We start from the raw sequence: 14,466 nt of genomic DNA on the forward strand, positions 1-14,466 counted from the left end.
AGTTGATCCAAATAGTTTACCAATGAACAATCTTGACACATGCCCAGTGCACTTTATGTCATTGAATTACAGGGATTCTTACTGGGACAGTAACAATAAAAGGCCGGGTGGCGATTGGTTGAGTTACTTTCATCACCGCGGCCCACTTAAGAGTTATCTGAGGCCTCATAAAAATGAGATACAATTATTAATAGTTTCATTTAGTCACAACTCATATAACCTGTATGCAACTTTTCAGATAATTTTAACTATTTAGGAAATGTTCAGTGTAAAGTGATAAAATAATTTGGGACAAAAAATAGACTAATACGTATGCTACATTTTTAGAGGTCATAGATTTTTTTTTAACACACTAGCAGATTTTCCTGCAAATTCTAGGATGATTCAGACAGTACAAGTAAAGTGCTGTGAATTTGCACAGTATATACTGCATTTTTCATATTATGTTTCTAAGGGTGTGTCTAGACTACTGAGTTTTGTCGACAAAAGTGGACTTTTGTCGACAAAACTATACCTGTGTCTACACTACCGCTGAGTTCTGTTGACATAACGTCAACAGAACTCAGCAGTTTTGTCGACGCTGGTAAACCTCATTTTACGAGGCATAAAACCTTCTGTCGACAGAAGGTGTTATTGCCTGTGGGGTTGCGTCTAGACTACAGGGTTTTGTCGACAAAGCAGCTTGCTTTGTCGACAGAACTGAATGTGTCTAGATGCTCTATGTCAACAGAAGTTTTGTCGACAGTATCTGTCGACAAAACTTCTGTCGACAAAACCCTGTAGTCTAGATGTACCCTAAAGGGCAGAAGTGGGCAAAGGAAAAGGAAAAATTGGAAATTTCTGTTATGAAGGTTCAGTCGCAATTAGCAATTGAATTTTGGAACAAAATAATGGTCATTTGTCTAGCAGTTCATGGGACTACTGATCCTCCCGCAGAAACAGGAGGAAAAAAAACAAGGTAAAGGATTTTACCACACACTGTATTTTTTATTATGAAACATACATTACCTGAGTGGAGGATGTCTGGAAGCCTTAAGCTAACTATCATGATATGGAGGGTAGAGGAGAGAGGAGATAGCATGACAAGCAACTTTTCTTGGCAACCTTTTAGGAAAGGTATGGTATGTACTCTCCTTAATTCATGCCCAAATGATAACTGAATCCTATATCAATGTGCAGACTGGTATCAGTGCTATTTTAGGATGGCGGAGTGGGAGTTACCACGATTCATTTGGGAAAGCTGCTTGCTCTTCCTCCCTTTCCCATATGATCAGGTAGCAAAAAACTTTCAGCTTGCATGCATTCCTTTCACTCCTGGCTGGTGAGAGAAGTGGCAGAGGGGTAAGTGATGCAAGATGTGTATTTTCCACTTGATCAAGTAGAAGGGAAAGGGAAGAAGAGCAAGGGGTGTTCTGGTACACATGGCAATAGCCCTGCCACTGCCCTCTTAAAATGGTGCCCTTGACAGAACCAACCACAACTAAGTCCTAATTGTTTACACTACCATTTTATGTAGAATATAGATGGAAAACAAGATACTTTCTTTCCATTTGCACAGAAACCCCAACCACCTATTTATGTTAAGGTTTACATGGTGACAATTAAAATTACCTAGGCAGGTAGGCATAGGTTTGTCCCATACTCTTCGATCTCCACTTAGGCAGGTCATAATATTACTACCATGCATCGTATAGCCAGGATTACAGCTATATAAAATTACACTGTCAGTAAAATGTCCTTCATCACGGATCTTGTAGCCATAATTTGGTATTCCTGGATCTTCACACTTGACTAGGTCAAAACCTGAGAAAGACAGGGAGAAATACAAAAATATAATGTTAATATAATATAATTCCATCTGGAAAAAAGCATAATCCAACTAGAAACTAAATCCTTTCCCTTTACCAAGATGGTGAAATAGCACGCACGTTATTTCATAAAATATTTCGAAATACCGGGTGACTTGTGTATATATTTGTTAGTCTCTAATGGTATGTTTACACTAGCTCGAACTACACTAGTTCGAGAGGCTAATGTAGGCATTCAAAGTTGCAAATCAAGCCCGGGATTTAAATATCCCACGCTTGTTTTGCATATTCCTGGCCGGTCGCATATTTACAAATTTACAATTCTGGACTAACTGCCCGTGTCTACATGCGGCAGGGACCCGGTATTTTGAATTAAAGCCCTACATTGAACTACTTGTTATTCTTCCTACAAGAATGTTTAACAGGTAGTTTGATTTTGGAGCTTTAATTTCAAAAATGGCGACAGGCCTAGAAGATAGAAATCAAGCCCGGGATATTTAAACTAGTTCGAACTAGGGGACTAGTGTAGACATACCCTAAGGTTCTACAGAACTATTTGTTGTTTAATTATACTCAGAGCAACAATTTGGTCCTTGCTACTCACTTTCACCATGAGAAAGTAAACCATGTCAGTCGTATAATTGACAGTATGCCGGGTACTACCTCTGACCACCCATGCCCCCTACACAGTAACAAAGACAATAGCCTGTGCTGGAATTAAGGGAAAAGGGAAAATGTGCAAGAGTTGTTCTATCTCTCCCCAGATTCTAGTCACCTAGACTTTAGCTTCCATTCTGATGAATGCACACATGCACACACATACACATTTATTAACAGAAATTACTTCTTGTGAAAAGTGAGTTATTAAGAGACAGTAAGATATAAACAGTTCATTTGACCCTCCAGGAAAAGCAGTTCAACACTGGCCATCAGGCATTAACAAAAAATCATCCCTCTACCATTCCTACCTTGGTCCTTTCTGTGGTTTGTATCACTGGAGCATGTGCCCACCTCCAAGTGTCATTGAAGAAGTGCAGGCCTGCTGAGCGAAGGGGGTAATTGCCCCAGGGGTCAGCAATTCAAAGGGGGGCTGAAGCTCCCAGCTGGTGCTGCTGTGGTGGGTGGTCCGAGGTTCTTTAAATCACTCCCTGAGTGCTGCACGATAACACTGAGGGCTGGTTGCCCTGTCCCCACCCTTTCTGCTTAAGGCCCAACCCGGTCTGCCCTTCCACACCTTGCCCAGTAACCCATGCAGACTGTCAGCTCCCCTGCTGCGGAGAATGGAAGCCCTCATCCCTCCTTCTGTCTTAGGCTCTAGCTCCATGATCTATACAGAGAAGTAGTCATTTACTTCATGCACAAATTCCTCTCCTCTCAATCCCAGGACAATAAGAGACCAATCTTGCCAAGTTAGGAAACTCTATCCTATCATCTCTGCACAGGGGGGCAAATAAAATAAATATCTGACCAATACAGGGCCCAGGGGAGACACCAGCAAAGGGAGGCCATGTGATCTCCCCATGTGACCGTCCACGTAAATCCACCCCAACTCCAGTCCAGGGCCTCCATGCTCTTTTCCTCCTCTCTCCATTCCACATTAGCTGGGGTTGATACAACAGCTGGAGAAGCTGGTGGCAAATCTGCCACTTTCCCCACATTCCCTTTTATATGATGCATAAGGTGCAACTGAAATAATTGAGACCTAAATAATTTCCAAGCCAGATTATGCATGCTTTCCCTCCTCTATATCTTTCTTTTCTTTATATTACCATTTTCTAAATATAATTTAGCTCCCCTTTAAATGTGGTCTGCAGTTTCATGATCTTTCTGCAACTTCCTAACCTCCATAAATTAAAAAAAAAAATTAATTATCAACAGAATCAGAACTTTGAAGAAAAAGAAGTAGGAAAAAATATGACTGTTATGAAGATTTGGCTCCATACTACAATGAGAGCTATACTCTGTTTTGTTATGTAGTCTACATTTAATTTCCAATATATTTTAAACTTGTCAGAAAGAGAGGAACCTGCAGGCCGGCATTCATGTCTGTCTTCATATAATGACATTTATTATTTGATTCTAACTTTAGAAAGTAGAGATTGTACGTTTTTTAAGGCCCCCACATAAAATATTTTTACAATAATATTTTTCATCTTGTCTCATAGTAAGTTTATTGCTTCCACAGGCCCTTCAAAGCTCTGGTCTATGGAGATTCTCATGTCTTTGATCTAAGCATGTAATAGAGTATCCAAACGAATCTCATCCTGTGACTAGTTTTTAAATGAAAATCAAGATAGCAACTCCTGCTGTTCCTGCTCACTGGGGGAGGTTCACACTGTTTTCACCTCTGAGCCGAGTAAGAGTTATTTTCACTTAATTTTCAATAATTCTTCTACTCATTGTATTTGTCCAAAATGGCTATTTTGGCAGAACTGTTATATCAGTTATAAATGTATTTATATCAGTTATAAATAAAACTGATTACAATGGAAGATTCCCAAGAAACATGTTTACAGTATATCTGTCAATAAAAACAACACCAATCTATAGATAGAATTGTCATCAAAAAATTTGGACAAAAAGGAACAAAATGATTCTGATTTGAGAAAACAAAATGTTAGTTCAACTTCAATTCTACTTTTTTGTCATTTTCAATTTTAATAATAAGGACCAAATTCATATATATATATATATATATATATATATATATATATATATATATATATATATATATATATATAAAAACACTCACACGCGCACAACTTCTGTTTTCTCAGAGAACAATCTCACCATAATCTTTAATTGTGTCAAATGGGTAAAGTCATAAGGAGAAATATTGAAGTCCTCAAACTCACTCCCGTTTACAGTGGAATCAATACAGAAGTCCCGTGTACCTCAGCGGGAACAAAATTCCACTCAAATTTCATGAAAGCACAACTTCCCCTCCCTCCATCTTCAGAGAAACTGGAACTAGGGATTTAAAGAGTTTGTCACCAACCCTCCTTGAAATGGTTTCCATCATATATGTTAACAGTTTGGTTCATGTCTCTAACCATTCCCACTACACAAATTGTTCCAGAATTGTTTCCAAAAACGCTTGAAATGATCAAGTTTAATTTTATTTTGTATTGTATTTTCATTTCCCAAGTATTTAAATGTTTCAAGCATAAATGATCAAATCTGCTGGCACTGAGTGATCTGTTCTTGTTGAAAACAACTTATATGACTGTCACAGTATCAACAGCCACCTCTTGTGAGTGTCCCCCACTAGTGGGCCATATCTGCAATCTTTATTTCTCATAACCACTTTCTCTGGTTCTTAGGCAGCTTTTTCGAGTCACATACTGACTGAATGTTAACCAGAACAGACTCCTACTGGGATAGACAGTCTCCTAGGGTCTATCTCAGTTCCCCTCTCATGGTGTCTCTCTCTAGTCCTCTCTGGAATTTGATCTTTATGCAGTTCAGTTATGGTATGAGACTGTATTCCCAGGGATTCCTTCCCAGGCTCAGTCCCTCAGTTAATCAGGTATATCTTGCTCCACCAGTGCCTACCAGCAGATTGTCTTTGGCTCAATCCTAGCAGCCAGCCAGGAGTTCCTTCAGTGCTCCCCCAATCCCTGTTAGCAAATTGTCTTTGGTTCAGTGCTAGTAGCCAGTCTGGCAAATTTAGCTCTCCCAGTCTGTGACCATACTGAACTGTCTGTGCTCTTACTGCTCTTCCTGGGCATCTAGGCCTGCCTTTTTTTATTTTTCTGCTCCAAGCAGCAACTAATTCTTGCAGTGTTCTGCAGCTCCTTTTATATGGCGGCAATTGACTGATTTCCCTGCAGCCACTGTAGCCTTTTTGGAGGTAACCTCGATTACTCCTTTCCTGGGATGGCTGTGGCAGAACTCTGGAGCCTCCAGCGGGGCACCTTTGGGCCTATTCCACCCCATCACAATGACATAGAATCATATTCATAACTATTCAAGATTAATACCTACAAATCCATATTTTTATGAATCCTGGAAACATCATACTTTAAAGTTGAAAAATTATAATAGCAAAATATAATTTCAAAATATATGTACTCAATTTAAATAATGTATTTACTGTCTAGTTTTCATATAGAATTGATAGCTACAAAGGTATTAGTATGTAACGAGATCCCTTTAGAAATAACCTCACTCATCCTTCTCTGTTAAACTCTAGAAATCTCAGCAATGTGCAAGATTCTTCATGCCACAGAAGTACTTCCGAATTTACTTGCATGTTCAGCTGCCCTTTAAAAACAAATGAAGACTACAAGTATGTTTACACTTGCACCCTAGTTCGAACTAGGGATGCAAATGTAGGCATTTGAAAGTCAGTGAAACGGGGATTTAAATATTCCGCACTTCATTAGCATGATCTTACCAGTACGTTACTCTGATCTACAGCTGTTTCGAAAGTGAAAGTGTGCACCGCGATATGTGAGTTCGAACCATACCCCTTGGTTCGAACTAACGTTACTCCTCAAAAAATGAAATTTGTACCTCATACACTACTACTACTAATACAAATATGAATACTAAAAATACAAATAATACATTGCAATCTAGATGATTGCAATAGATTCTGAAATATTCTGAGCATAGACTCTGCACACATGGATTGACTGGTTGGGGACACAGCTACTTTAAATTACATTGGCTGGAACACCTGCTCTACTACCTAAAGTCTGGATTCTTCCTAGAAAGCTGAATATCTTGACTAAAGATTTCCTTACTTTGAAGTCTTGTCTTATTGTTTGGGATGAATCACTAAATCATAGAATCAAAGAGTCATAGAATATTAGGACTGGAAGGGACCTTGAGAGGTTATCATGTCCAGTCCCCTGCCCTCATGGCAGGACCCAGTACTGTCTAGACCATCCCTGATAGACATTTATCTAACCTACTCTTAAATATCTCCAGAGATGGAGATTCCACAACCTCCCTAGGCAATTTATTCCAGTTTTTAAACACCCTGTCAGTTAGGAACCTTTTCCTAATGTCCAACCTAATCCTCCCTTGCTGCAGTTTAAGCCCATTGCTTCTTGTTCTATCCTCAGAGGCCAGGAAGAACAATTTTTCTCCCTCCTCCTTGTGACACCCTTTTAGATACCTGAAAACTGCTATCATGTCCCCTCTCAATTTTCTCTTTTCCAAACTAAACAAGCCCAATTCTTTCAGTCTTCCTTCTTAGGTCCTTCTCTAGACCTTTAATCATTCTTGTTGCTCTTCTCTGGACCTTCTCCAATTTCTCCACATCTTTCTTGGAGAACTGGACACAATACTCCAAATGAGGCCAATCAGCACAGAGCAGTGTGGAAGAATGACTTCGTGTTTCTTGCTCACAACACACTTGTTAATGCATCCTAGAATCACATTTACTTTTTTTTCCAAGAGTGCCACACTGTTGACTCATATTTAGCTTCTGCTCCACTATGACCCCTAGATACCTTTCTGCCATACTCCCTCCTAGACAGTCACTTCCCATTCTGTATGTGTGAAACTGATTGTTCATTCCTAAGTGGAAAACTTTGCATTTGTCCTTATTAAACTTCATCCTGTTTACCTTAGCCCATTTCTCCAATTTGTCAAGATCATTTTGAATTATGACCCTATCCTCCAAAGCAGTTGCAACTAAACACATTATGTGAATTTATATGTTTATACCATCTAAACAAACATGCATTCTATGAATACATGCTCTGTGAATCAAATAAGTGGATTCTGTTTGATATCCATTTCTGTGGATGTCCTGTGAACAATCACAGAAATATATAAATATTATGAGTCCCTTTATTGGTACAAGCACTGGGTTGATGGCCACCCAGAGAAATATCTCAAAGGGTATGTCTACACTACAGTGTTATTTCTAAATATCTTATTTCGAAATAGTTAATTCAAAATAAGTTATTTCGAAATAACGCATCTACACACAAAATGCATTTTGAAATAGCGAGTCCAGATTGAGTGGATGCTGAATCGCATTTAAGGTCGGATGGAACCAGGTCCGGCAGGGCATCAGGACAGGAGTTACTTTGTGTGGCTGATGCCTGAGGCTATCTGAGGCCTGTGCTTAAAGGGACTCCTCCCGACAGCCGGTTCTCAGCTTTCGCTGTTTGCTTGCCTATGACTCTGGTTGCCCTCACTCGGGACACCACAGCAATCTGCAACATGGAGCCGGAGCTGCCCCTGGGGCATTCTGGTTCTTTTCTTGGACGCGTTGCTGTGAGCCTGGCTGCACTTTCTGCAGGCTGCCATCCGGGAGCTCCATTGAAGACCTGTTAGTATCCAGGAGGCTCTGTGGGAAGCTTCCACCCAGAGGAGCACTAAGAGCCTCCCTAGTCTGCCCCACTGGGGGCTTGTGCCTCATTCCTCCCTCACGGCCTTCCACTTACCCCTCTCTAACCCCCCTTCCTGATGTCAAATAAAATACATGTATTTTCATGACACAAACTCTCTTTTTTTAACAAAACTGGGAGGGGGGAATGAAACTCTGGTGAGACTGAGGAAAGGAGGCAGGAGAGGGGAGAAGAGAGGGTGGGAGAGAGGTGGGGGAAACCTGGGAGGAGGGAGCTGGAAGGGGGAAGCAAAGGGAAGAAGGGGGAGGGGTAGCTCAGGACTCAAGGTTGGGGGTCTTGCTGGACCAACTTGATTGTCATGCAAACCTGCTCCTGGGTTTGCATGTGGCCTTTGGTGGCCAGGCTGGCAGCTATCCTTCCATAGACAGCCACATTTCCCTATCGAGTACGGAGATTATGGATGTTGGGGGCATCCCCCCCAAACCTGAATAAGGTCCAGGATCTCCACCCTGGACCCGGAAGGTGCCCGCCTTCTCCAGGACCTGGCAGGCTCCTGGGAGCTGGCAGACTGTTCCTGGGAAGTGGTGGAGGGCTGGCTTCCAGTAGATTGCTAGCTCATGCTTTGGGGCCACCGGCTCAGGGGCAGTGACTGCTGGCTTTGGGCTTGCAGGCTTGGAGCTGGCACAGACACTGTGGCCTGAATCAACCCCTTTAAGGGCTCTGGAGAGGGGGGAGGGAGAGAAGTGTTCTTAGTTGAGGCTGGAGTGGCCACCAGAGCACCCTGGGAAGGCTGGAGGGTCCATATTTTGATATAAGTGTCTGCACAGCACTTATTTCAAAATAGCTATTTTGAATTTGGCATTATTCCTCGTGGAATGAGATTTACTAAATTCAAAGTAAGCACTTCGAAATTAATTTCGAAATAGCAGTTTGGCTATGTAGACGCGAGTAAATTTATTTCAAAATAACGGCTGTTATTTCGAAATAACTTTGCTGTGTAGACATACCCAAACAGATAGGACAACTGGCTTTAGTTGATCTTGATATAATGCACAGTCAAGCTGTTGAATGTCTTTTTCAGAAAGTGCTGTGAAAGCCAGAACCATAGCATTCCAATAAGATCTAGCAAAATTCATGGACAATAGGTTTCTCAATGACTATTAGTCCCTGGCCTCTGCTTGCCAAAAGCAGGGAGTGGGTGGCAGGGTAATCATTTGATGATTACCTGTTCTGTTCATTATTCTGAAGCATTTGGCATTGGCCACTGTCTGAAGACGGGATAGTTGGTTAGACTGACCTTTGATTTGACCTGCTATGGTCAGACTTACGATCTTATTAGGGGAGACTGTATATTGTTCATTCTGACAAAGGTGGGTAAAAAGAGAAGTTTCATTCCTTCATATAGGCAATGGTATACTATGTGTCAGGAATATTATGCATTACTGCCTAACATCTGTATTAGACATGAAGTAGTATCAATTATTATCCCAACTGGATTACAGAGATTTAATATCACTTATTTTCCACAGGGTTATCTCTGCACAAAATGTGAAGATTTTCATAGCATTGCAATTTCATTTTGCGGCAAAAAACAAAACAAAACATGTATATCTGGATATTAATCTCATGAGGAAATAGGGTGAGAAATCTATTTTAAGCTCCCAAAGTGTAAAGTCTTACTTGGATGATGAAACAGGTATACGACAGATTTCTATACAAATTTGATAGCTTGATTCAATACAGTTTTTCTGTGCCAGCTCTTCTATATTATTATAACATCATTCAACAACAATGCAATATTTATTTATGAGTTTCAAGAGTATACGAGTCAGAGATCACCCTGTTGGCTTCTTCACTCTTCCATCTAAGATTAGTTTTAAGCAGGTAAAGGGAAAGAAAGTTACACAGTTAAACTGGGACCTTGCAGTTGTAAATACTTCTGCAGCTGGTTCTAGCTTTACTTGAACCAGAATTTACTGCAGGTTACCAAAATCTGTGTGACATATTTATTGTACATCTTTCATTCCTGTTCACAAGAAAGGCACATTTATACTTGTAAACTAAATGCGATGAATGTAGACGGGGTCTCTCAAAATCAAGAACATTACTATTATTTTCCTGGGTGAGGCTTTCAAGAATTATACCAAAAAATGTTTCCTCCCAGCAAAGCTATTCACATTGTACCAGGCCAACGTGCACAAGTTGTTCCTTGGAGATACTTTTACACTGCACAGCTATTTTGAAATAAGATACTCCAGAATAGTTATTCTGAAATAGCTTATTTCACAGTAGCACGTCTACAGTGCAGGGAAGCTGCAAAATTAGTCCAAGGCGAGCTTCCCTAATGTAGACGTGCTATCTCAATTCAGACCTCTAGAGACACTGGGAAGGAATAACTTAGAATGGCCCTGGTAAGGAGCTCTTTCGAAATAGCAGCAGGCAAATGTATACATATGCCTTATTTTGAAATAGCTTATTCCTCATAGAATGAGCTTTACAGATTTTGGAATAACCCACCTGTTATTTTGAAATTATTTCGAAATAACAGAATGACTGTGTAGACATTGGTTGTAAGAAAGACAAATCACAGTTGAAGGAAAGGGACTATAAAATACATATATATGAACATCAAACAAACACGTAAAATTTTTTAGCTTGTATATCTTTCAGAAATCATCAACTGCCTCACAGAAATACATTGCTTGTTTTAAATTTTATTTCTGAAATCCTGGTGGAGCATTTACAACAAAAAGGTTTTAAGATTTTTCTGTCCATTTATTTTAAAGTCTGATCAGATTTGGAGTGAAATGTTATATAGACTGATTGTAGCGAAAATAATAATTCAAGCATTTTGGGCAACAGAATTCACTTTCTTATTTCAGATAAAACAAAAGGAAAAACTATGTAGCACTTTAAAGACTAACAAGATGGTTTATTAGGTGATGAGCTTTCGTGGGCCAGACACACTTCCTCAGATCACATTCTGAAAGAGAATTGGCATGACCATATACACCAAAGGAATACAATGAAAAAAGTGAACACATTATTAAACTGACAAATCAGATTTAGTACAGAAGGTGGGGTGAGGGATAGGGAGGGAGAAAGGGAATAGCTATTTATGAGTCAATGACAGGCTTATCAGGGGTGATAAGTGGGAAAGCTAACTTTGTAATGGGTAAGGTAATTATCATCTTTGTTAAGGCCCATTCGTAAAGTGACAAACTTAAGCATGAATTAAAGTTCTGAAGTTTCCCTCTGTAATCTGGTGCTAAAGTCTCTTTGAAGTAAGGTGCATGTAGTAAGGTCATTATGACTATGTCCAGGTAGGTTGAAATGAAAAGGCGAGGGGCTGAACTTGCTTTGGCAAAGGAGACTTGCAGTTTAAACCTGAAGAGTCAAAACTACAATGGCATGGAGCCAAAGATGTGGCATGAAAGAAGTACTGTCACTATACACTAGAGATGAATTTGTTCCTATTACTGATTTTAACTCTTTAACCAATGTGCTGTTGTTACACAGAATTGTAAAAATGTACAACGTGCATACTGTGTCGAAAAAAACCATTGAACCAATCAAGAAAGGTACCAGATGACAGACTATATGTTAAAGGACCTTGAGATGTTGATATTTCATGGTTAATGCCTATAACTGATCTTGGAACTTCCTCCAAGACAAAGAAGGTTCCAGACATAAGGTGCTGTGTGAAAGGGGAAACTGAAGCACACTACCATTTTGTTTTCATGGCTAAGGGCCAAGATGCCTACACTATGGGGGATGAGAATACCTATGTTAACGCAATGTTAATTGGTGTTCAGAGAGTTGTCTGGGCTGGCATGGATAAATTTACTATTTTCTTCATCTTTGGACAAGTTTGCATGACACACATGGGGATCATGCTACAAAAGCAGATCCAATTAGCTATGGTCTTTAGCAAGTTCTACCTTGGGTTGGTAAAACAGTGCAAGTACAGGGTTGTCGCTATGAGAGACCTTACAATGAGAAAGCCTATTTTAGGCAAAATTGGTTTTCATACACTTGTCCAGTTCTGTACTGTGGTTTCTAATATTGGATTAGAACATGCAATAACACAGAGCAAAAACATGGGGAAGCCTGTGATGCCCTCAGTGATGTTATTGGCATCACTTCCTGCATCAATTTTGCATTGGGAGTGTCATGTTACTGGATTTTAAGGGGAGCAGCCAGTTCACTGATGCACCCACAGGGGCATATTTGCCCCAAAGTGCATTCGAAGGGGGTCATGTGAGGTGTCACATGAAAGCTTATGTTCTACTGATTCTGTATATGCTATTTGCATACTTATATGGTATTTGTATGTGTAGTTATAAACCTGTAGTCTGAATGGATGCTGGAAAATTCTCTGTCTGTGGCTGAGCAAGGGGCAAGGAAAGCTCAGTCTATGGCTATGCTAATTAGCAAGGAGACAACGAATCTCTAGATGCCAATACACATCTCAGGAATGTGACTGATACCTAAGGGCTACCAGCATGGAACACAGGGATAGGCCACTGACCACGTGACCTGCCGCAGCCAAGAAGATGCCAGAGAAGATATATAAGTGCCATGTGGCACCCTCCATCTTGGTCTTCAGCTCAGCTCTTGATCCCAGAGGCAGTCTTGCAGGGAACTGTGAACCCATCTTGACATAGGATGTACACCAAAGAATTTTAAGCCAGCAGTTATAACATCTCTGCTAAGAGCCTACATCGAGAACTGGGTGATGTAATGTATTCTCCTTTAACATCCTTACTCTCATGCTTTTCTTTCTTTTAGTAATAAACCTTTAGATTCTAGATTCTAAAGGATTGGCTCAGCGTGATTTTGTGGGTAAGATACAGAGTGTAAAATTGACCTGGGAACTGTAGCTGATTTCTTGGGACTGGAAGAACCCTTTCAGGGTAGGTGATATTGGGTTCTATAGCCCCACGCCTGTGTATTAGGACCATGGCTGATTGGGGCACAGGAAGAGCTGGGGTATCAGAGGGGTTTTGCTCGTGAGGCTTCTGGCTGGCCAGATCGGCAGCTTGAAGCGCTCAGTGTGACTGGTTTGTGGCCTATTTGGGAAGGTTCCCGGTATGGGGCTGTAAAGAGCCCCAAGGCTGAGCAACTCGCACTGAGCAGATGCCCTCAGCTGTGCCCAGACCTGGCCTGGTCCATCAAATGGTTAACAATATATTCCAGCAGATGCCAACAAATCTCACCCAACTCCACAATAATTTTGTTATAGATAAAAGAAAATAGTGGAGTGGGCCTTGGTTAGGAACAAATCGCTATTTCATTTTTATTTCACTTTGCTCTCTGTAAATAAAACTGATATTCTAATTTAGATATAGTTTATCCCCACCTTTAGAAATGTTTATGGCAAAAAGTTTAAGAATAGGTTCTACTCATTAAAGAAAAGATAAGCATATAAAAATTCTATTTCAATAAGCAAAGTTTGTAGACATACACGCACAGAAAATGCTTTATAGTTAACAAATATGACATAACTTGATAGCATAGAGCAGCAGTTCTCAAACTCTGGGCCAGGACCCCAAAGTGAGTTGAATCCCATTTTAATGGCATCTCAAAGGCTGGCTTAGACTTGCAGTGGCCCAGGGTTTAAGCCCGAGCCTTACTGCCTGGGGCTGAAGCTGAAGCTGAAGGGCTTCAGCCCTGGGCATTGGAGTTCCAATTACCAGCTCCTGTCTGTGACTGAAGCCATAGGGCTTCACCTTTGTTGCTCCATGGCTGGAGCAGTGGGGCTCAAGCTTTGCCCCGTATGTCCCATCCAGAACAACGAGGGGTTGGGCAATCTCAGGCTCTAGTCCTCCTATCCTGAAGTCATATAGCAATTTTTGTTGGCAGAAGAGGATTGTGGTATGAAGAAGTCTGGCAACCCCTGGCATAAAGAAGATCAGAAACACTGTCAAGGTTGAAGGCAGAGCTCTATCTAAACTGATATTGATGTAAATTCACAAACATGACCAATTTTTTTTCTAAGGCTACATTTTCATGCTTCCAAAGAGTAAGTAGAAGTACAAAGTAATACCTGTGCTAATGTTCTGTGACTGTCACAGTTATCCAAAAAAACATAAATGCCTACAAACACTCAATCAGTAGTATTTGTGTTTTAAGCATCTATAATTGACTCAATTAACTAAATGAGACTTCAAAATGACTCTCGCCATGTCTGGAAATAATGTACAAAGTGTTGAAATCTACATATAATATAAAAATATTTCTACATTATGTATAGGTGAAGGGACCAGCTGTAATAGCTTTACTTGAATTCAATGATAGAAAAATTCAGATAAAGAAATATGTCTGAATTACTCTCAGACAAA

General features: G+C 40.4%; 1 protein-coding gene across 1 annotated transcript in view; it reads right to left on the reverse strand.

The window, feature by feature from the left end:
- The window catches only part of CSMD1 (CUB and Sushi multiple domains 1), a 1,868,278-nt gene that overhangs the window by 350,795 nt on the left and 1,503,017 nt on the right, over window positions 1–14,466 (reverse strand). Inside the window, exon 24 of the mRNA XM_006137767.5 lies at window positions 1,612–1,803. Within this exon, the coding sequence (XP_006137829.3) occupies window positions 1,612–1,803 (192 nt within the window). The remainder of the gene's footprint in view (window positions 1–1,611; window positions 1,804–14,466) is intronic.

The sequence above is a fragment of the Pelodiscus sinensis genome, chromosome 3, assembly GCF_052426305.1.
Source record: "Pelodiscus sinensis isolate ZL-2025 chromosome 3, ASM5242630v1, whole genome shotgun sequence".
NCBI lineage: Eukaryota > Metazoa > Chordata > Testudines > Trionychidae > Pelodiscus > Pelodiscus sinensis.